Consider the following 24704-nt stretch of genomic DNA (forward strand, 5'->3'; position numbering starts at 1 on the left):
TATTGTTGCTTTTAAAGACTTAATAATCGAGGGAGTAAACATAACAGCCGCATATACAAGTAGTCCCAATTGTGATTGTTAAGATGTTGACATAAAATGTATTATGTTTTCAGTAACGGTACAAGATTTGATAACGAGACTACAATTTATGATAGAAGCACACCCAACCCCAAAAAACACCCGAAAAGGGACCCACCACCCCAAAATTCACCACCCAAAAAACCAAAAAACCCAGACAAAATGAAGGTTTGACTTTAAATTAAATTTTAACCCTTTAATATTTTTTTACTGTCAATCCCGTCATTTTAAACAATTTTAAAAGAAAAAATGATAATTTCTTATTTTCTACAAAATTCTTCTTGTGTTTGACGTTATAAATAAAAAACTTAAGTATGGCTTTCTATTACGACGCAGTTTTGATTCCCAGCCCTGTTCTTGTCAGCTATTAAATTGACTGATACAGGAAGTTCACTTTAAAAAAATACAGAAACCTTGCTAAAACCCAGAGAGAAGGAGCTCTAAATTGTAACTCAAATAGAAAAGAAGTGTCCTAAAGCTTAGATATTTGTCTGGAGGCATTGTCTGACTGACCTTTATAAAAGAAATTAGGACCTTGGGTAATCTTAAGTATTAGATGTGCTGTCATTCAGTGAACAAGTTGTGTAACTTGTAAGATGTATACTGGCGCCTCATATTTCCGTGATACCCATATTTCCAAGTTATTAGGCATAAACAATCTCAAGTGCCTCATAGACTTTATGCATTTTCAAGGAGTTTCAATTTCACTTTCTTATTGTATTTTTATTGAAATGTACATTACATGAATTATATAATTGAGAAAAGTTATTGTTTTTATGCTCCCCGAAAAATTTCGGGGGAGCATATAGTCGGCGCCTTGTCCGTCTGTCCGTCCGTCCATCCGTCCGTTGTCTTGTCCGGAGCATAACTTGAAAACCCATGGAGATAATTTGTTGAAACTACACAGGTAGAGGGCATTGAGGGGGAGTGCAGTGTCAAAGAACCATAACTCTATTTTGCCCGATTTTTGAATTATCTCCCCTTATAGAAAAATCTTGTCCGGGGCATAACTCTAAAACTATAAGAGATATCAACATGAAACTTTGTAGGTGAATAGATCACAATGGGTAGATGTGCAGTTCATAAGAACAATAACTCTTTTTGTGCTAATTTTGGAGTTATTGCCCTTTTTTAATTTTAACACTTTGAACTTTGTCCGGAACATAACTCTAAAACTATAAGAGATATCAAGATGAAACATTGTAGGTAGATAGATCTCATTGAGTAGAGGTGCAGTGCAAAAGAACCATAACTCTGTTAAGCCTCATTTTTTATTTTAATTATCTCCCCTTATAGAAAAATCTTGTCCGGGGCATAACTCTAAAACTATAAGAGATATCAACATGAAACTTTGTAGGTGAATAGATCTCAATGGGTAGATGTGCAGTGCATAAGAATAATAACTCTTTTTGTCCTAATTTTGGAGTTATTGCCCTTTGTTTAATTTTAACACTTTGAACTTTGTCCGGAACATAACTCTAAAACTATAAGAGATATCAAAGATGAAATATTGTAGGTAGATAGATCTTATTGAGTAGAGGTGCAGTGCAAAAGAACCATAACTCTGTTAAGCCTAATTTTTAATTATCTCCCCTTTTAGAAAAATCTTGTCCAGGACATAGCTGTAAAACTATAAGAGATATCAACATGAAACTTTGTAGGTAGATATTTCTCAATGGGTAGATGTGCAGTGCACAAGAATCATAACTCTTTTTGTCCTAATTCTGGAGTTATTGCCCTTTGTTTATTTTTACTTTTTGAAGTTGTCTGGAACATAACTCGGAAATCATAAGAGATATCATCAAGAAACTTTGTAGGTTGATAGATCACATTGATTAGAAGTGCAGTGCAAAGAACAGTAACTCTGCCTTGCCTAATTTTGGACTTTAAACTTTTTCCAGGGACATAACTCTAAAACTTCATGAGGTGTACTTTCCTGTGTCCAAAACCTATTCGGGGAGCATCACCCGGCTCAAACCGGGCTCTTGTATTCAGATTGAGAGCAAAGTAAATTATCACACCATTTTTCTTATAGTTTTTATACCTTTGAAGACAATTGTCTTTGTTAAACAACTATTGAGATTTTTGATAAATGTCGTAGACAACAATCACCACTTTCAGACAAGGTTAGGTATAAATGTACTAAAAAATAAAGATTACTATTGGTTTTGCTTTACAAACTGTTAAAATGTAATTGCCTTGGAAATATGAGAACACAACTTTACTCACTGCTGGAAGCAGATGGGTGTTAATTACCATATTGTGTACATAAGTGCTTACATTAAAAGGAATAAACTACGATGTAATTGACGTGTCTTTCCTACATTATTCAACATATTTTCCAGAATTTTATTCTTCTAACTTTTGTTGTCTGTGTTAAACAGTTAAGTACCACGGAAATATGAGGCACCAGTATATAAAATGTGTTTTAAATGACAACTCTTAAGGTACTTTTTTTGGTGGTAATTAATATGTAAAAATTATTCAATACAAAATTAAAAACATTAAGCTTCATTTTGAAAATATTGTTACAGAAGAAGATGCTGGCATTTCTAGTGGGAAGACAATAGGCATTGCAATTGGAGTTGGTTTAGGTAATGTATTTAAAGTATAGTAAGATGTATATTTTGAATTTTATGGTAACAGTTGAAATAATAAAATATTATGCAGATGGTACACTTCAAGAACATTTAGAAATTGAATCATTCGGAACTTATATGAACCAAATGTTTATTATGTACTTGTACAATATGTACTCTTCTGGTGATTAACAAGAGTTAGGAATTAAGGTCACTGTTTCCAGAAATGGTTTCTGGTCAAAAAGTAGAGTTAGAATGGGATATTGTAATCAAACTTGGAGTATAACAAAATGGAGATAAACAGAATCCCTGAAGAAAGCCAAAAAAGACAAAATGGCAAATGTTGCATACTGTTTGATTGTACCTGTAAGGTTATGTGGAGACCTGACTTGGGATTGATTTTGGACTCTCTAGGGTCAAGGCCTGTACTAAGTATATGTATGTTTAGATTATTGACCTTTTGTCAAATATACCCTGGCCGTTGAGGTCATGGCTTTTACTTTTACAGTAAATACCTAAAAATATCCTTCCTGAAAACTGCAAGGGCAATATCTTAGGTATTGAACATTGTCAGAGGGCCTCAACAAAAATTCAAATTATGACCAAATGGGTTCCTCATATGGTGAACATAGATTGAATGTGACTTCTCAGCAACCAGTGATTTTCCATAGTAACCAATGATTCATGAATTTTCATGTCAACCAGTGGCTTTCCATAGCAACAACTGACTACATAGCAACCATTTACTTATATTGCACCATACACTTCTTTAGAAGTCAATGACTTTCATTAGCATCCAGTGACCTCTTAAGCATCCAGTGACATTCTTTAGAACCAGTGCCTTTCCTTGGCAACCATTGACTATCCATAGCAACCAGTGACCAATATAGCGAGCAATGACTTTCCATAGCAACCATTGACTTCCATTGCACAACTCACTATCATATCAACAAGTGCCCTCCATAGCAACCAAAGACTTTCATAGCTACAGGTGACTTCCTGTAGCAACCAATGACAAATATTACAATTCTTAAATTTTCATAGCAACCATAGGCGTTTTAAGCACTCAGTGACTTTCTATAGCATCCAGTGACTTGCCATAGCAACAATTGACTTTCTATAGCAACCATTGCATTTTCATAGGAATCATTGACATTATATTGCAATCAGTAACCAATATTTAAACCATTTACTTTTCTTAGGAACCATTGTCTTCCAAAGTGGCCATTGACGTTTGTATCAACCACAATTTTTGCATATTTACCAGTTACTTTTAATTGCCCACTTACTTTAATATCAAGCAGTAACTTTCCATTGTAACCATAGCCACTTTATATCAAAATTGAACTTCCATAGCAATTATTGACTTTTTATAGCAACCAGTGCCATTCCATGGCAACCATTGACATTCCATATGAACAATTTACCAATATTGCAAACATTAAATTTCCATAGCAACTAGTGACTTCATAGCAACGCAAGATCCTATATTTCCAGAATTATCTCCATTAATTTTTAAAATTAGACTTCATTTGCTAATTGGTTTTCAGTATTTTTTCTTTGTTATTATAAATGGTATCTAGGTCTACTCATGAATTAAGATAACTTATTGTTCATTGTCATTAATTAAGGTTCATAACTCTTTTTTGAGAGTTATTTCCTCTTTGAACTTATAATTTTGCTTTAAAAACTTGTATTTGAAGGGATTGAATTACTGTCTTTTCAATTAAAGCATAGAACTGTCTGTTTGACATTTATTGACAAGATCATAATGCATATCCATACCTATGTTACTATATATAGTAACAAAATCTAGGGTATTTCAGGGCCATTATGGCAAGATCTAGGTCAATATGCAATTCCGACCGCCTTGCTACTCGGCATTATTTTTCCATAATGGGTGAGTGAATGAGCGCACGTGCAAAATGACGTAATCACTTCTCAGTGACTTTCAAGATGGCTGCTGACGTTGAACTGTATGAATGGCAATTGCATATACAATTTTAAGTTTAAATGACGTAATCAATCTCAATCAACAAAGCTTAACATTGAAGATTTTAAGAACTCAAGAAAAAAAAGAGGTAACTGTAACCAAGACAAAACATGACCCTCAGAACTTCCAAAAATGATTTCAGTTAGACGGTAGAAAAAAAGATAGGATCGATTTCAAAATTTAAAGAGCCAGACATCAATCTCGGAAACCATTCTTGAAAGCACTTAAGTTCATAAAAACTGGCATTTAATCTTTTTCTCACAAAAATATATAGAGTATATATCGATATAAACAACAATAAAACAACATTGTCTTATATTTTTTGTTTTGTCATGTTTTCAAAGGTATTAATCGGAGGGTTAAACTGAATGACAGATATTTGTTTACATTGACAACTGTCCGTTTCCTAGACAGGGCGACACCTAAGATTAGCGGTGATGTCTAAATGCCGTATTTTGACATAGGTATTAAAGAAGTTAATACTTGGTTGCTGCTCAGCATTATGCGATAATGGCCCTCGAGTCCATAATGTCCTTCGGGCCTGCGGCCCTCAGGCTATTATGCACATCTTTGGGCCATTATCGCAAAATGCCGAGCATCAACAAGGAAAGGTGGTGTTCATTAAAGTTTGTTCGGACTTAAACTTCTCTTATAGCTTAAAAGCAATGTCAATGAAACTTGACAGGATTGATCTGTACTTGCACATATTTCACGAGTTTAACGCTTAAATGATCTTTGGCCAAGTTATGGCCCTTGAAAAAAGGGTGTTTTATACCCTTGACAAACGAAGTTTTAGGGGGTATATTGGAGACAGCTGGTGGTCGGTCGGTTGGTTAGTCGGTTGGTCTGTTGCAGATTTCTTGTTCAGAACATAACTTTGAAACTGTAAGAGGTATCAACTACAAATTGTGTTGGTAAATATATCTCATTGAGTAATAGTGCTTCGCAAAAGGACCATAACTCTGCCATGCCTAATTTCGTAGCTATTGCCCTTTGTTTATTTTACACTTTGAACTGTCAGAACATAACACTTAAAACTACAAGGGGTATTAACAAGAAATTTTGTTGGTAGATAGATCTCATTAGGTATAAGTATAAATTTATACACCAGGATCCGGTTCTTCAAAACATTGGTTAGTGTTTACCAGTGGTTAAATTCATTATCCGCTGGTTAAATTTTTATCCTTTGGATAAATTCTGTTGCTCAAAACTTATCCAATGGATAAAATGCCTTATCCAGTGGTTAACTTTAACTAGTCCTATGACCTACTCATAATGCCCCTAACCAATGGTTAGCCATCATCATTAAAACAGTAAAATCCATAAAAACTTGTTTGAAACTAGATTTTTCTCACAAATATATGTTTATTTTGTCTGAACTAGAACATTTCATGTGAAATGCATAGGATTAAATTGAAGCATTTCTGAAAAAGTGCTTTAAGAACCCTTTTAATATGCCCTAAAGGGCAAATTATGTTACTTTCGGGCATATTATGTTATACCCCGTCCGTCTGTATGTCTGTCCGCACTACATAATAGGGATAGGGGGCCATCTAACTGTAAACAAAACAAAAAAAAACAACAATAGAGTTCATTCCGTAACAATAGAGTAAGGGGCCATTTGCCCTACATTAAACAATAGAAAATAACAAAAGAAATGGCCCCTTATTCCATTTCGGCCGGACGTGCGTCCGTCCGTTAGCAATTTGGTTTCCGGAGCATAACTTGAGTTCCATTTGGCCCACAATGTTAAAACTTCATATGATGATTGCCCATATTGGGTAGAAAACCCCTATTGATATTGGGGTCAAAAGGTCAAAGGTCAAGGTCACTTTGACCTTAAAATTGAAAATAGTTTCCGGAGCATAACTTAAGTTCCATTTGACCCACAATGTTCAAACTTCATAGGATGATTGTCAATATTGGGTAGAAGACCCCTATTGATTTTAGGGTCACAAGGTCAAAGGTCAAGGTCACTATTTCCTTGATACTGAAAACGGTTTCCGAAGCATAACTTAAGTTCCAATTGACCACAATGTTCAAACTTCATAGGATGATTGTCCATAGTGGTAAGAAGACCCCTTTGATTTTGGGTCAAAAGGTCAAAGGTCCAAGGTCACTATGACCTTAAAACTGAAAATGGTTTCCGGAGCATAACTTAAGTTCCATTCGACCCACAATGTTCAAACTTCATAGGATGATTGTTCATATTAGGTAGAAGACCCGGATGGATTTTGGGGTCAAAAGGTCAAAGGTCAAGGTCACTATTACCTTGATACTGAAAACAGTTTCCGGAACATAACTTAAGTTCCAATTGACCCACAGTGTTCAAACTTCATAGGATGATTGTCCATATTGGGCAAAAGACCCCTATTGATTTTGTGGTCACTAGGTCAAAGGTCAAGGTCACAATTAACTTAAAACCAAAAACATTTTCCGGGGCATAACGTTTGTTCCATTTGGCCCACAATATTCAAATTTCATAGGATGATTGTCCATATTTGGAAAAAGACCCCTATTGGGATTTTGGGGTCAACAAGGTCAAAGTCTCTTTTACTTAATACTGAAAACAGTTTCTAGAGCATAATTAAAGTTCCAATTGGCCCGCAATATTCAAACTTCATTAGGATGATTGTCCATGTAAACATATATGTACAGTCATGAAATTTAGGCCATGTGAAATATGACCTTGACCACAGAAAATGCATTATGGCAAAATTCAATTGTACAGAAGAAAACCTTGTTCTGTTACTACACTACTATTTCATGTTGTATAATATTATGCAGTTGCACAGCATATTTCATAAATATTGTTATTTATTTATTTTGGCATTGGAGTAACTGTTTGGTAAAAGCTTTACATCAACATTATATCTCATTTAAACAAATGAAGATATTTGCTTGTAACACACCTATTTGAGTTTATGATAAGAGGTCATTTCCGGGGCCCATAATTCAGTCATTGCTTAATGATGTGTTTTACTATGCTAGTTACTCAACGTATCCAATAATCGTCATTCAGAGCCGCAAGAACTTGTTGTACACCTGCATGTCCATGTAACTTGTGGTAATGCTGTTGTACAAAAGACACATCCATTATGACCTCATTACTCAGTTACCATTTCTAGTAATATATATGAGGTGAGTGATCAAGGGACATTATTATGTCTACATGTGGTATTGTTAAATCGTATTTGTGTAAAATAATGTTGTGTTGAAAAATAACTTGTTTTTCTTTATTATTTCAGTATTTTTTTTTTTTGGTATCGTCATTGCCTACATTGCCTACGGTTGTTATAAAAATAAAACAAGAACATCTGGAAATAGTAAGTTTGTTTCAATGTTTACAAAAAATTAATAGAATATCAATGATAGGAAATTAATAATGTTAAAATGAACACCAACATAAGATAAATATGGGCATTATATCGGTATAAAGTTATAGAATTGAAAATTGTGTTCTAGACTATTACGATTCTTAGCATCAAGAAATGTGTTTCCAATTTCTTTTGACTGTACCAACAGCCATGAAAGAATAATAATAATTATTTTATGACTATTTGCCTTGAACATGTCAAAAAAAACAATTGGGTTTAAGTGAAAACATTTAAAAACTGACTATCATATATCTTATACATCCCAATATATAAATAAACTACTTTTGTTTTTCCTCTATCACTAGTGATGTAGTCCATAAAATTTTCCTTTCATAGTGTTGTAGTCGGGGGCAGGTAAATGCCTAAGTAAAATAAAAAGTTACCGTTAAATACCTTCTTTAGAACAAATGTAAAGAGAAGAAATACTTAAAGAAAGCAAAAAACAGCAAAGTTAGAAATGCTGTAGCCTCTGTTTTATTGAGCTTTATCATGGACGGTAGTAAGGTAACTGCAAGCTACTGTCCATGCCCCATCCCCTCCCCTCTATAACTGGCTGTAGTAGAATTAAACATATATATATTTGAAAATATATGTTGCGAGATTTAAAAACATCTGCTCATATGTTCAATTATTTCTAATCATGTCTGACCTCTATTGAAATGGCTACTGAACACTTAAAAGCTTTGAAAACAGTGCATTTTAGGTAAATCAGCCATATGTCGTGATTTTGTTTACAACTTTGAAGAGTGAGAACTCCCCAAATGTTAAGTTTTAATTTTAATTTTAAAGCAACTATGAAGAAAAATTAGAAAACACATTTTGAATTAAATTTCTCCTTTTATTTCTCCTTTTATTCATTTTACACTGATCTGCTCCTACCTATCACTTTGAGGAATTCTGAATTAATGAGTACGTGCCTGGCTTTTATACAAATATTTTCCGCCTTAAATTGTGAAATCCATGTGGAAAACATTTCAAGCGAAATACATGAGAAAAAGAAAAAAAATACAGTACATAATATTCACGTGAAACGGAGACCTAAAAGGCACCTAGACACTACACTTTACATGTCAAATTTTAAAGGAACAGATCATACACATTCATGAACAAATATTAGCAATTTATGAATATGGATATTATTTCAAAGATTAATTAATGTCTTAAAACATTCCCAACATTGCGACACCTTATTTTGTGATTTTGAAAATGAATTGATAAATGCATTTATATTCTGTAACAAATTGTTAAATGGTCTCTGTTATTTGTCATTTAAACTTCAAATTGGTTACCAATGCTTTCTTACTTTACTGAAACATTTTACTTGCCTCAAGGGTATAGCTAAAATAGTATAACTAAATATGTATTATGAATTGATCCATACCATTCTTATGTATGTAGCAATTCAAAGGCCCTATGCTCAAACATTTATAACTTTGCTTAAAAAAGATTTGTTTGAAATAACTACTACACTCATGTGTCTCGTACGTAGTGCCTGAAATAATGTTCGAAGGTGAATATAGGTCATTTTAATGTTAGCATCTGCTGGAAAGATTTATCCATCCAAATGTAAGACATCCGGGACCCCTGTATGTTGTTACTGTAAAGTAAGATTTATAAACTTCTGTTCATTTGGGATTGTAAATTGTTTAGTGTTCAGCAACCAGTCTTTAGAAATGTAAAATCAGAATATAATGAACTTATGTAGTTTTGCAAACAGATTTTCAATACTAGAACCTTACATGCATTATGTTTCGTATATCCATAGGAAGAGACCAGGAGGAGTACAAACGAGGTAATGTTATAAAATATTAAAAATTTTGTAAATAGTGGTTTGTTATTGTAAAGATGCGTTGAATTATATTTTATTGCTTGAATGTAAACTTTCTCTTGCAATTACATTTAAAACATGATCAAATTATTATAGGCTTTTGAAATTGCGTAACAAACTACTGACATTGAATTATATTTGTATCTTAAAGAAAATTTCTAAAAACTACAACGTTCAGAGCTGAATTTTTCGGTATGTAACAGTTCCTTGTTTTTGAAGTTTATGCAAAGATAACAAAAATCTTTTTGCCAAGGAGGGATGGCTTTTGTAACATTGACGTTTACTTTGAAGGAAAGGAAACAAACCTAAAATACCTTATTAGTCCCCTACCGGTTTACCGGAGGGGACTTTAGGTTTACCCTCCGTCCGTCTGTCTGTCCGTCCGTCAGTCCGTCCGTCCACAAAACTGGATCCCGCGATAACTTGAAAAGTACTGAAAATATTTTTATGAAACTTGGTATATGGATAGATGGCAGTATGGAGATTATGCATGTCTTTTTCTTTTCTTCCTATGTTGAAAATTCTGGTTGCTATGGCAACAAATAGGCTGAAAATATAGCAAATTTTACACATAAACTGGATCTAGTGATAACTCAAAAAGTACTGGAAATATTTTTATGAAATTTGACATATGGGTAGATGACAGTCTTGGGATTATGCACGTCTTTTTTTTTCTTCCTATGTTGAAAATTCTGGTTGCTATGGCAACAAATAGGCTGAAAATATGGCAAATTTTACACATAAACTGGATCCAGTGATAAAGCAAAAAGTACTGGAAATATTTTTATGAAACTTGACATATGGGTAGATGGCAGTCATGAGATTATGCACGTCTTTTTCTTTTCTTCCTATGTCAAGAATTCTGGTTGCTATGGTAACAAATAGGCTGAAATTATGGCAAATTTTACACATAAACTGGATCCAGTGATAAAGCATAAAGTACTGGAAATATTTTTTATGAAACTTGACATAATTATGGGTAGATGGCAGTCTTGAGATTATGCATGTCTAATCTTTTCTTCCTATGTTGAGAATTCTGGTTGCTATGGCAACCCATAGACTGAAAATATGGCAAATTTTACAGATAAACCGAATCCAGTGATAACTCAAAAAGTACTGGAAATATTTTTATGAAACTTGACATATGGGTTACGATAGCAGTCTTGAGATTATGCATGTCTTATCTGTTCTTCCTATTTTGAAAAAATATCAGTTGTCTTGGCAACAAATAGGCTTAAAACATGGCAAATATAACAATATTTGTGATTAGTCAAAAACAGCTGAAATTTTTTATGAAATTGCATCTTTAATTCAAGAGTTATCTCCTCTTTAAGAATTTTGCTTTTAAAATGGTATATATTGGTAACAGGGATGTTTCAAATATTAACTTTAGAGTGTCCTTCAGTCCGTCTGTCTGTCTGTTCATAAAAACTGTTTCCTGTGATCACTTTTAAAGAATTTTTCCAACAAGTTTACTTAAAATAGAGAAAATTGAAACATTAGTGAATGGCCAATGGCCCTTCAGAATGTTGATGGGGTTCTAACCGGTAGGGGACTTATGGATTGCTTGCAATACTAAGATAATTGCTTGTTTTAAAAATATCAAATAATTTATTCTTTATTTTCAAAAGGAAACTCAAGTAGCGAAGGGCATGTGCAGTTGGGTAATGTTTAGTAATTATTTCATATAAAATGTGTTGTCTTGAGAGATTTAAGCATGTAATTTTGCATATGCAGAAATTGGAACACAATTAAACAGGTTTAAGAAACCTAATGGCTGAATTTTATACTAGTTTAAATCAATGTTTAACAAATACAAATCCATTTTTTTCAAGATTGATCATAAGGCATATAGAAAAAAAGCAGTTCAATTAAGCATTAAATATAACTTATACAGGATTTAAAACATGCTTTTTATATGCCCGAAATAATTTCGGGCATATAATGTTATACCACCTGGCGTCCGTTCGTCTGTCTGTCTATCCGTCTGTCCGTCCGTCCGTAACAATTGGGTTTCAGGAGCATAACTTAAGTTCCATTTGGCCCACAACATTCAAACTTCATAGGATGATTGCCCATATTGTGTAGAAGACCCCTATTGATTTTGAGGTCACAAGGTCAAAGGTCAAGGTTACTATCACCTTAAAACTGAAAACAGTTTCTTGAGCATAACTTAAGCTTCATTTGGCCCACAGCATTCAAACTTCATAGGATGATTGTCCACATTGGGTAGAGACCCCTATTGATTATTTGGTCACAAGGTCAAAGGTCAAGGTCACTATTACTTTAAAACTGAAAACAGTTTTCGGAGCATATTTTAAGGTCTATGTGGCTCACAATATTCAAACTTCATAGGATGATTGTCCGTATTTGGTAGAATACCCCTATTGATTCTGGGGTCACAAGGTCAAAGGTCAAGGTCACTATTACTTTAAAACCAAAAACAGTATAACTTAATTTCTATTTGGCCCACAATATTCAAACTTTATAGGAAGATTGCTTTTGGAAGGAGGTAATACTTTATTTAATTTATGTAATGTCTTACAAATGTTTCATCCTTAATATAAAAAAGACACTTTCGGGCATATAATGCTCTGCCTAGCGATGCTCTTGTTTAAGTTAACAAATGGGTTGTAAATGTAATTGATTTCATTTAACATTATCTTATTTTGGACATTTAGAAACTTTGATGCCCCAATCTGGTGGGACGGATTTGGAACCGCATGGTAACTTATTATCTTGTATTCACTGATAATGCTTTTAAAGTAGTAATTACGTTTTCGTCTATCAACGTCTTTTTATGCAACAAAACAATAAGCATTTCTTGTCAACACACTAATATTATAGTTGTTACTTCTGTGGTTTTGTAGAAAGATAGGACATATACATCACTTCTCTATCATTTGTCTGTCCATCACAAAATTTTTCCGGTCTACTCTACTGGTGGAATTTCACCCAAACTTTACAATAATGTACAGTACCTTTTTATATGCCCGTTTGAATAACAGGTCGTATTATAGTTTCCTCCCTGGCAAGCAGGCGGTCTGATAAGAGGGCAGCGTCAATTTTGCCCAGAGCATATCTCCTACAGACATGGAGGAATTTTAATGCATCATCTTAGAACTGTTCACCCATATCAGAAGCTGTGTCGCGCACAGAACCAGGTATCTACGTCAAACGCCAAGGTCACACTTAAAGGTCATTGAAAAATGATTTTTCCGGAGCAAAACTTTTACATGCATAGAGGGATTTTAATATAACTTAGCAAAAAATGTTATACAATTGTGAGACGGAGTTTCGCGTCGCGTTGAAAAAATTAGGTCCCTGCGGCCAACGTCAATGTCACACATAGGGGTCAAAGTTCAGATAAAAATTTGAAATATGTTTTCGGACCATTTAGTTATCATTAATGGTCATTATGGTCATCAAATGGAATGGTCATTATCATGACAACTGGTGTGAAACATGTGATTTAGGTTAATATATGCAAGGTCAAAGTCACTAAAGTTTAAGTATAGATATTTTGTCTAGAGCATATCTCCTACACATATGGAGGGATTCGATTGTTCACCGCTATATAAGAAGCAGTGTAATGCGCACGAACAATGTATACAGGACAAATGTCAAGGTCACATTTAGAGGTCATTGAAAAATGCTTGCCGGAAGCAAACTTCTACATGCAAAGAGGGATTTTAATATAACTTGGCACAAATGTTAACTATTGTGAGGCTTATTGCGCACACTTTCAAGGCTCTTCTACCAAAGTCAAGGTCACATTGAGAGTTTCTGTATGAGGACCTTTAAACGGGCACTGTGAAATCGGTCATTTTATTACTCTAGTAAATACTATGAACGCACCACATTTATCAGAATCGGTATTGACTAATCATAAGAAAAGAAGAGGTACCCTCAACCAGGAATTAAGATATGAATACTTTTTTCTTTTCTTTTTCCCCTACCTTTTTTGAAATGTGGCCATACCAAAAGGAAAAAAAATGGCTTAAGTAAATAATAGACAACATTGTTTTAGGATAAATACTGTGCGATGGCTTTTCATTTTGTACAAATGTACCGTGTATCTATATTAAAATTTGTACAATCAAGCGTTTGAAGGACAAGTACAAAATTGATGTTGAATTGATTCAGAATTCTTTTATAGTTTCAGCTTTGACATATGTACTCTGCTGGCCGTATTATTTGTGTTTAAAAGGTATGCCATTCATCTTTATATTCATTTTAGCTTGACATTTTTACAAATTTGAACTTTTGCTACAGTCACATTGTCGTTACGTTACCGTTGTTGTTTCATTTGCCAATATGGTTTCCATTGTTGTCCAAAACCTTTTATGTTGGTCATAATTTTTAATTTTTGATCATATTGCCTTTTCACTTGGAAGAACAAGTCTTTGGATTGTCGTTGACATTGCCATTGTTGTTGCTTTCGGCAATATGGTTGCTGTCAGAAAATATTTATCTTTAGTTTTAAACAGATTGCCATCAGGCTTAAAAAGAATAACTTTTTGGACTAGAACTTTAAGATGACTATGCTGAAATTGACCTTTACAGATAAATGAATTTGACTTTCAATGTCAGATTTATTTTATATTTGTTAGAACTTTTCTTTAACATGAATAATTTTGTCATTTATGAATTAGTTGTCTTCATTTTTTGTCAAAAATACCTTAAGAAAAGGTCCAGAAAGGTTATTTTGGTGATTTCTAGCTCATGTTTGAATATGGGTTCACTTAGGTCTAGGCACTTCAAACTTGGTATGGTGATTGGTCATGACCAGCAGATGACCCCTATTGATTTTTGGTCAAGGGGTCAAAGGTCACATTGACCTTGTAGGTAAATACGGTTTCCGATTAATAACTTAAGAACGCTTAGGCTTACAAACTTCAAACTTGGTATGATGATTGGTCATTGCCAGCAGATGACCCTTTTTGATTTTGGGGTCAAGGGGTCCAAGGTCAAGGTCACATTGACCTTGTACTTAATGACGGTGTCTGACCAATAACTCAACAACTCAAGTTGCCTGGGTTGATATTTTTATATTAAACTAAAAATGCTTTTGGGATACACATTTGAAGGTCTTATGTAATATAACAACTTGGCTGTCATTAATGAGGCGTACATGATTCATAAGATTTATGCATATATTATTTGGTAAGATTTGTAATAACTTAAATTGCTGCACACAACCTATGGGGTCACAATAATTATTACCTTGTGACTAGTCATTACCAGTAGATACTAGATAACCCTTATTAATTGTTTGTTCACTGGGTCAGAAGTCATGCATAATAACCTGATCACATGACTAATTGGCTGCAGATTGAGGTCATACATGTTTTACAAACATATCTTGTTGTTTTATAGGAATCTGGCTAAATGGAAAATAAAGTCTTAATATGATCTATATCTATATTTATTTCAAAAGGTTTTATCATCACTTAGTATGTAACTGTTACAAATACATGAAATACATGATTGTATATTGTTTGCAAGATATGCATTATTATTTTATTTGATGAAATTATTTCATTTAATTACTAATATTTACTTTACGTTTTAATACTTGAATGTCAAAGAATTTTCTACCTTAATATTTTGTATTTTCAGAAGGAACCTCAGGGCGCAAATTGGTGGGGAAGTCGCAGAAAGGTAATGTCAAGAAATATTTGTAATGTGTTATGTATAAAATGTGTTCTCTTGAATAGATTAAAGTTATGCAATTGCACGAGTGTTCGTATATTATAGAAATGATGGCCAAAAGTATCCAGGATTTAGAAACATTATAACAGAATTTTATACCAGCTGGAGTGAGTGTTAAACATAATTACTAACGCATTTGTAGTGTATATCTATTTTACAAGATTGATCATTAGGCACATCGAAAAGACGAAGTTAAAAGTCCCATTATAGGTAAAGTATGCAGAATTGTTTAACATGATTTGATTATTTGCAAAAGCTTTTTAAAGCCACATGTCATTTATTTTATATACAATTATCTTTTTTTTGAAAATTTAGAACATAAAACTCCTGAACCTGATGTGACGGATTTGGACCCACATGGTAACTTTATATCAAGTATTCACTAAATGCTTTGATAGTTTCAGTTTGAGATAATTTTTTATTTCTAAAAGCATATAAAAGTTTCTTTCATGAAGCTTTACCTAGTGGTAGTCTTCAATAATACGTAAATAATGGTCCTGTGTTAAACAAATTTACATCATATTGCCATATCATATTGGTCAGTATATTGAGATAGAGAAAAACAGTATCCATAAAGAATGAATGCCGAAACCTTCAAAATTTAAATGTTGCATTCTCTTTTTGATGGACGGTACAGGAAAAAGTATGTTACCGCCCACGCAGAATTCAGCATTTGAACATGAAAATCAAGCGTGTTTTTTTGTAAAACCAAAAACATTTTCAGATGTGTTCATGCGGCGGTTATCATGGAACCTTCAATGTTACACGTTACCGTCATCAATAAGAAGCATCGTATGGTCAACAATATAAAAAATGAGTGTGCCCTTAACTAGAAACAGTGGGTGGAACTAAATAAAATTTAATTTTGAAAGGGGATCTGAGGTTATCAAGCCTCAATACTATACTACCTCTTGTATTGCAGACAAGACGTCTATGTTTTTCTCTATTTTATCAATTGCTCATATTAATTTGATTGGCTCCTTTAAGGGATGCTGAAGCTAAAAGAAGTAGAGAAACCTTTGAACATCATCTTCTTCTGCAATGATTAATGGATGATCACCAATGTTGTTTGTCTGTAGCATTCTTAGGTTGTCTTTTTCAAGTTTACTCATATTAATTTGATTGGCCCTCTTTTGGAGTCTCTTAAGGAAATAGAAATGACTTTAAACATCTACTTCTACAGAATTAATTGATGGATTATCAACAAAGTAACAAAGTTTTTTGTAGCATTCTTAGTCTTTTATCTTTTACTGAAAAGCAATTTTTTCTGGTGAGCGACTCAGGGCTATGATGGCCCTCTTGTTTTATTCTGTAATTAATAAATTTGTAATTATTGGTAAAAAACGCTGAATTATATTTTTGAATAAATGGATGCTTAGCTAAAACTAAAACTTCAAGTTTCAATTTTTATGGACATAAAATTACCCTGTGTGTATAATTTGAGTTTATTATTTCAGACAAGCCAGGAGCACCAGGTGTACCTAAATGTAAGACAACAACAGAGGACAGTATAACTTTATTTTGGACACCACCCAATAGAGATGGAGGTAACCCAGTCACTGGATATGTCCTTGAGAGGAGAGAGAAGGGTGATGTCATATGGGAAACGTAAGTTTGAATGTGGGTTTAAGTGAAAACATAAAATAAAAAATATTAACTTTGACTTTTATATTTCATGAAAATAATTTATCTAAAAATAAATGGAAATATGATTCCTTGTTTTGACGTTAGAATATAGTAATTTAGTTGAATAAATGTAGTGAAATAACACATATGTAATGTATTTTGTCTGATCATAATGTTTACTCGGGAATTTTCTCGCTACCTTCAACTTGTTACAAATTTCCTGAAACTTGAAATGAACATATTAAGATATATCTTTAGAAGAAAATGGTTAAATCTACTCACGAGACCGTCATGGTTACACTGTATAAAATTGTATGTGCATATTTTGTACAAAATCATATATTGTCAACCATAAAAGATTCTTGCTGGTAACTTCAAAGAATTGAAAACATCAAAAGAGGTCACTATCAAAGGTTCGTTACCTATCGCTAAGATATTTTACTGAATTTAGGACCTTTGTGAACACAGTACGTTCCTGTTTATAGTTCTTTAGCCAACATTAGCTTTCATGATTGTTGAATGTTTTCAATTGAAACTTAATGTGTTTTAGGGATCGTAAGTTTAGAAAACTAATCATAGATCCATTAATTTAATCTGATATAGATTTAAGCTTGACCATTCGAAGATAAGTGAAGTATTTGCAGAATAGTAGGGCTATCCTACTCACTGAATTGTTAGTATAGACGTAAAACTTTGGTTGACGTTTTCGCATGCATCATCATTTATCATCAAGCACATATTATATTTGATTGTAACTACACACTTGCTTAAAGTTCTTTACTCTCCGAAGCATATAGCATGGATTTTGACAGATTTATGACCATTTTTGAAATTACTAAGTCGTTTATTAAAGTTTTGCATGCAATATCAATCTTTATTTCACTTAATCCATTAATTCATGAGCATTTTGTGAAAAATGGCTGTTGTCATTGAAAAGTCTCCCGTTACAAGTTCAAATTGCTATAATACTATAAAAATTGCTTCAACACAAATCAAACTTGGCACAAATGTTGACTGGACCATTGCCCTTGAAACAACATACTCAGGCTTAAATTTTCTGTAACCATGGCAACGAGGGGACAACTTAAATTTGCCAAAAATCACTATTTTGCGTTGATTTTTTCCATCAAAATTGATTTCAAAGTGCTGCAACTTCTCAATGGATTGAGATAGAGTCTAATGCTTTTCAGCGTTGGTTACACGTTACTTTATGATCAATCTGGGTTCATTAATAGCCCCTCACAAGTCCAAAATCTTCTTTGCGATGTGGGGGACTCCGCCCCCCTTCCAACCCCCAAACGGAAGGGGGCACTACCCCCTTCTGGCAACCCCCTGATGTATCTTTTGGTTGGGGGCCGCGCCGAAAAAGTGGTCACTTTTAGAACATCATTTCTCAAACAAAAACAAGTGTTGGGGGGGGGGGGTTAAAAAAGGTTTTAATTAAAAGAAGACACATGCAGTAGTCTGTGCCGTCTGGTTGCGGTTTGGAATTGCCTGTAAAGTGATCTGAGATGACCCGAATATTCTCATACCCGCCTTTAGACTTTTCCAAAGACAAAAAGTCTATGCAAACCAACTCCATAGGATGTGTACTCTGAAATGGTACCAGGTGGGCTTGGGCTTTAGATGGTGACTTCCTTCCCAGGCAGTTGGGCAAGTTTGAATCATCCTGATGACATCCTTCTCTAGGCTCAACATGAAAGATCTCTGTTTCACCAACCAAAGGGTTCTGTCTCTATTTTGGTGACCAACATTTTCATGGAGTCCCTTCAAGGCCACTCTCTAAAACTCTCAGGGAAAACCAGCTGAAAAAATAGTTGTCAATCAATCTCACATCTTCTGTAGAGTAGAGTACGCTGTCTCTGATGGTGAACGATGGTCGGTGTCTTTACAGCTTCTGTACTGCATTAGGCTCATTGCTCAGTTAGTGCTTTTTAGGTGTATCCTCTTGTTAACTACCTCGTACAACCTGAAAAGAATGGGTCTATGGCCTTTTCTTCCTTCCAGTTGATCTTGAAAATACCTGGTGATGAAAAATTGTCTTCCAAAGGCTCAGACTCAAACATATCATTACCTTTGGGAACGTCGACGCAGCCAGGGGATGTTCAACTGTTCTGGCTCTGGCTTCTGTACACACGGCCTTGATACATCTGTAAACATGATTTCCTCCTCTTCTCGAAGGTTTGGACTCCTGCTTAAACCATCAGTATCACTGTTCTGGTTACCTGGCTTTGGCTTGTAAACGATTTTAAACTTGGCAGAAGAAGAGACATATGTAAGTGGGTTGTTGTCAGTTCGGACAATAAAGGTGTTTCCATACAGGTAGACATAAACCTTCTCTGTAATGGCCCACTATATACACTAAAACTTCAAATTGTGTGCTGGGTAGTTCTTCTCACTGGCACGTAGACCTCTGCTGCTATAGCTTATCTCACGTTACAGCCATCTTGTTCTTGGTATGTAACATTACCAAGACCTTCTGTCGAAGCATCTAAAGAAACAATAAATGGATTAGAAAAATCAGCACAACCAAGTACAGGTGAATGAGTTAAAGATGAATTATAGTGTCGAAAGTCTTTTGTTGCTCATCACCCCAGACCCAAGGAGTTTTACTCTACGTGGACTTCTAGGATGCCTTGTTCATGGGATGACCTACTAAGATCATTAAAAGGCTTAGCAATTTTAGCATAATCTTTACAAAAACGCCTGTAACACAACCTCAATAAGAAACACTTGAACTGAAAAATTCACGCTTTGAAGGTTTTAATTTCAGACCATGCTCTCGAAGACGCTCATAACAAGCTTCTATTCTTTTGAGATGTTCATCGAAAATCTGCGAAAAAGTCAAAACATCATCTAGAAAAAAATACACTCTTTTTAAATTGCCCATACAGGTTTCAATTAACCTTTGAAATGTGCTTGGAACATTGGGGAGACCAAATGCCATTCTCTCACATTTGTATAAACCGAGTCTTCCAACACTTAAAGCTGTCTTCTCCTTGTCTTCCTCAACTATCATGACTTGCCGATATGCACTACGTAAATCTAGTTTGGAAAAATATATAGCATTTACAAGGAAATCTAACATATCATCGACACTAGTCCAAGTATAAGCATCTTTGATGGTTTTTCTGTTCGGTTCACGTAAATCTATACAAAATCTTAAACTGTTATCTTTCTTTTTTACTTAAACAACATTGCTACAATAAGGAGATTGATTTTCCCTTATTGCGCCACAATCTAACATTTCCCGTAAATGTTGCCGAACTTCTTCATACATTAATGGTGGAATTCTCCTGTACGGTAGTTTGAAAGGTTTATCATCATTTGTTTAATGTGATGTTTAACTTAGTCAGTCTTGCCAATATCTCTAAAAGATTAAGAAAAAAATATTCTCCCAATTGCCTAAAATCTGTTGAGCTCTAACATACTGATCATCTGTCAAATTTTCCTTATGTACCTTTATACCTAATGCCTGCAAATTGTTAATAGAAGAAGATATTTCTGGTTTAGTTGAAGATTGTTTTTCAAGAGTCAACAACTTTTACCTCTGAAAAAGAACAATTAACTGGCCACAATTGTCACAGGGTAAAATTAATGATAAACTCCTGGCATACATTCGTCGATTTTATGGATATAATACGAAGAAAATTCCTTAAAACATAAATGCATGATTATAATACAAGTTAATTAAAACATACATAAAATACAACAATACAACTATTGAGCGATGCAAATAAGAATTAATTTCAATTACTTTAATGAAATGAAAATAATCTTACCATTACAAAAAGTAAATAATTATATATCCTATCAAAAATTCTGTTTTACATACACTAATTTATTAATGCAAGTAGATTGTATATATCTTAATTCGTAAGATAATAAAGACCAAGTGAACTGGAGAAATAAAGTTCACGGGAATTGGGAAAAAGGAATGTTAAAAACCAATGTAAACCTTTCTCTCAAATCTCTTTCATACAACGTACAACATAATTGGACATCATTAGTCATTCAAGAACAGTTCACAAAATTGAATGAGATACAGACAAAGTTGAATTGTCTCGGCCGTTTCCGTGAATTTCCGCTAATAAGGGTACGTTACGGAACCATCCGATACAATAAAATAGCTGAATATCTTCTTAATTGAAATACATCATGCCAATAGGGTTAAACTTGCCAGCCCCCGGGTCATCTGATTACAGGAACACAAATTTAAGTATTATTGTGTGAAACATAAAGGCCCAGAGGTTCTATATTGGGCATATAGTATCAATTTGTACAATTTTGTAAAAGTTAAAAGATTTGTTAAAATTATTAAAATATCTGCAGAGGTTGACTTTCATTTTTGCCATAGTGTTGAAATCATTATACTGGTCTTAAGCTTAATTTTCAAGATACGAGTTTGAGACACGATAGTGTAATAGATAATTTCAGTTATAATTTGAACCTACATACGTAATAACTCTAATCTAATCTACACTTTGGTGATATTCTATTTATGTGAAAATATTTTAATTGTATAAGCATGCAAAGAATATACTTTTGCAAAGTAAGCAAGAGTGACGGTGTATAGATGACTTGAGCAATAAGTATGTTTTTAGTGACGCTTTGAAATTGTTTATTGTGTATAAAATAATTTGTGGTCCAACTCTGACTCCTATGGAGATGTTGTCAGTTATTTCAGAAGAGACGTTTTAACTGGTACACAACTTGAAAAAACTGCTTTTGGTTAATTCATTTAGCTATATTATAATTGAAAAACTGTTGAAAGCACGAATGTTAATGAATATAAGAAGATAAAACATAAAACGCATATATTATTATTCCCATAGGCTCTTTATCACTGCATTATGTACCACAAACAATAGTTTTCCCACAACCACATGCACACAAATTGGGGATCTTATATGTACCTCTCCATTAGGAGGCAATCTGTATTTAATACGATAAACGCTCTGCTTGAAGTAAATTGTATATCAACTTTAATAAGTTTTGCAGACCACCATACCCTGATATGTTGTACATGTATATAATTTCAAGTGGTTAATCGAAACACAGACAGCTGAAAGCAATTTCACTTTTTAAAAAGAATTCCTACGAAACTAGTCTTAATACTATTGTTGTTACTGGTTTTCACAGATTTAATTCTTGCCATGCTACAATTTATCGAAAATGTCGTAAACTTTTCATTGCGAGCTTTTGTTATCACAATTTGTCCGGAGTCCTTCGTCCGTCAGTGCGTCCGTTGTCAACTTTTCCTTCAAACGACTTCTTCTCAGAAACCACTGGGTCAAATTTAATGAATTTTTCCACGGACGTTCCCAGCATGAAGCTCTACTTAAATTGTTCAAACAGTTCTGCTCAATTGAACATCTGGCGTAGGAGGGCAAAAAAAATAGATGTTAAAAGTGAAATGTTTAAAACCCTTCTTCTCTGAATGTGCAAGGCCTAGATCTTAGATATTTTGTTTGTAGCATCATCTTATGAAACTGTACACAAATTCAAATTATAGCCTAAATGTCAAAATTGGTCTGACCCCTAGGGTTTATTGATTTTCCTTATATGCATTTTAGTCAAACCTTAAAAAAATAGTCTTCTCTGAATTGACAAAAACTAGATGTTAGATATTTGGAATGAAACAGTGTGTACCTCTATCAAGAGTGTGCAATTTATAGCAATTGGGTCATTGTTTTCCGTATAGGTATAAAGAAAAACTTAAAAAATTATCCTCCCTGAATTTACAAAGGCTAGAGGTTAGATGTTTGACATGAAAAATTGTGTAATGGATGCCTACCAAGAATGTTCAAATTATAATCCCTGGGTTAAAACAGGAGGTCATTAATTTTTAATTTGCTTATAAAGATCCAGGATATTAAGTTCCAAATATCCCGGAAATTAGTCAGAAAGATTGTTAAGATGGTTTCCAGGTTATGTTTAAATATGGGTCAACTTGGTCACACAACCCAGATAAAAGAAAAAAATATTGTTAACATTCTTAACCCATTACTTCATGAGCATTTTGTGAATAATGGCTGTTTTCATTGAAAAGTCTCCCGTTACAAGTTCAAATTGCTATAATACTATAAAAACTGCTTCAACACTAATCAAACATGGCACAAATGTTTACTGGACCATTGCCCTTGCAACAACATGATCAGGCTTAAATTTTCTGTTACCATGGCAACGAGGGGACATCTCAAAATTGCAAAAAAACACTATTTTGCGTTGATTTTTTCCATCAAAATTGATTTCAAAGTGCTGCAACTTCTCAATGGATTGAGATAGAGTCAAATGCTTTTCAACGTTGGTTACATGTTACCTTATGATCAATCTTGGGTCATTTACAGCCTCTCACAAGTCCAAAATTTTCTTGGCAATGAGGGGGACTCCGCCCCCATTCAAACCCCCCAAAACAGAAGGGGGTACATCCCCCTTCTGGCAACCCCCTGATGTATCTTTTGGTTGGGGGGGCCGCGCCGAAAAAGAGGTCACTTTTTTTAGCAACATTTCTCAAACAGAAACAAGTGTTTGGGGCCTAAATAAGGCATTTTTCATCATTTGAGACAACAAAAAGGGGGGGGGGTGAAAAAGGCGTTAAAAGGCGTGTATATGAAGTAATGGGTTAACAGAAAATGATGAAAAATACTTGAAATTACCCTAAATCACGTTTTTTCATGTTTAAACATGGCCTGTCATATAAATTTGAAGAAAAATTGTTGTTTTGTAGATTTTTTTATTTTTTTCATTAACCCATTACTTCATGAGCATTTTGTGAAAAATGGCTGTTTTCATTGAAAAGTCTCCCGTTACAAGTTCAAATTGCTATAATACTATAAAAACTGCTTCAACACTAATCAAACTTGGCACAAATGTTGACTGGACCATTGCCCTTGCAACAACATGATCAGGCTTAAATTTTCTGTTACCATGGCAACGAGGGGACATCTCAAAATTGCAAAAAAACACTATTTTGCGTTGATTTTTTCCATCAAAATTGATTTCAAAGTGCTGCAACTTCTCAATGGATTGAGATAGAGTCAAATGCTTTTCAACGTTGGTTACATGTTACCTTATGATCAATCTGGGGTCATTTACAGCCTCTCACAAGTCCAAAATTTTCTTGGCGATGAGGGGGACTCCGCCCCCCTTCAAATCCCCCCAAACAGAAGGGGGCACATCCCCCTTCTGGCAACCCCCTGATGTATCTTTTGGTTGGGGGCCGCGCCGAAAAAGAGGTCACTTTTTTTAGCAACATTTCTCAAACAGAAACAAGTGTTTGGGGCCTAAATAAGGCATTTTTCATCATTTGAGACAACAAAAAGGGGGGGGGGGGTGAAAAAGGCATTAAAAGGCGTGTATATGAAGTAATGGGTTAACTTAATATTTTCAAAAATTGTCAGAAAGTTGGTTGATGATTTCCAGCTCAGCTTTGAACATGACTCATCCATGGTCAAAATCATGTTCACACAGACCAAAAATGCAAAATCTTTGTCATTGCCCCACGA

At 34.1% G+C, this 24704-nt stretch overlaps 1 protein-coding gene across 2 annotated transcripts in view; it reads left to right on the forward strand.

Annotated features, from left to right (window-relative positions):
• Positions 1–12384: 12384 nt before the first annotated feature.
• LOC132755607 (twitchin-like) overlaps positions 12385–24704 on the forward strand; it is a 29509-nt gene continuing 17189 nt past the window's right edge. The window contains exons 1-5 of one of the 2 annotated variants that reach the window (XM_060746496.1): positions 12385–12581; positions 14015–14065; positions 15478–15519; positions 15886–15930; positions 17028–17178. In XM_060746496.1, coding sequence (XP_060602479.1) covers positions 12545–12581; positions 14015–14065; positions 15478–15519; positions 15886–15930; positions 17028–17178 — 326 coding nt within the window. In that variant the 5' untranslated portion in view covers positions 12385–12544. The remainder of the gene's footprint in view (positions 12582–14014; positions 14066–15477; positions 15520–15885; positions 15931–17027; positions 17179–24704) is intronic. The other variant, XM_060746497.1, reaches the window with a different exon arrangement.

The sequence above is a fragment of the Ruditapes philippinarum genome, unplaced genomic scaffold (genome assembly GCF_026571515.1).
Source record: "Ruditapes philippinarum isolate M1 unplaced genomic scaffold, ASM2657151v2 ctg3146_1_1_1_1, whole genome shotgun sequence".
NCBI lineage: Eukaryota > Metazoa > Mollusca > Bivalvia > Venerida > Veneridae > Ruditapes > Ruditapes philippinarum.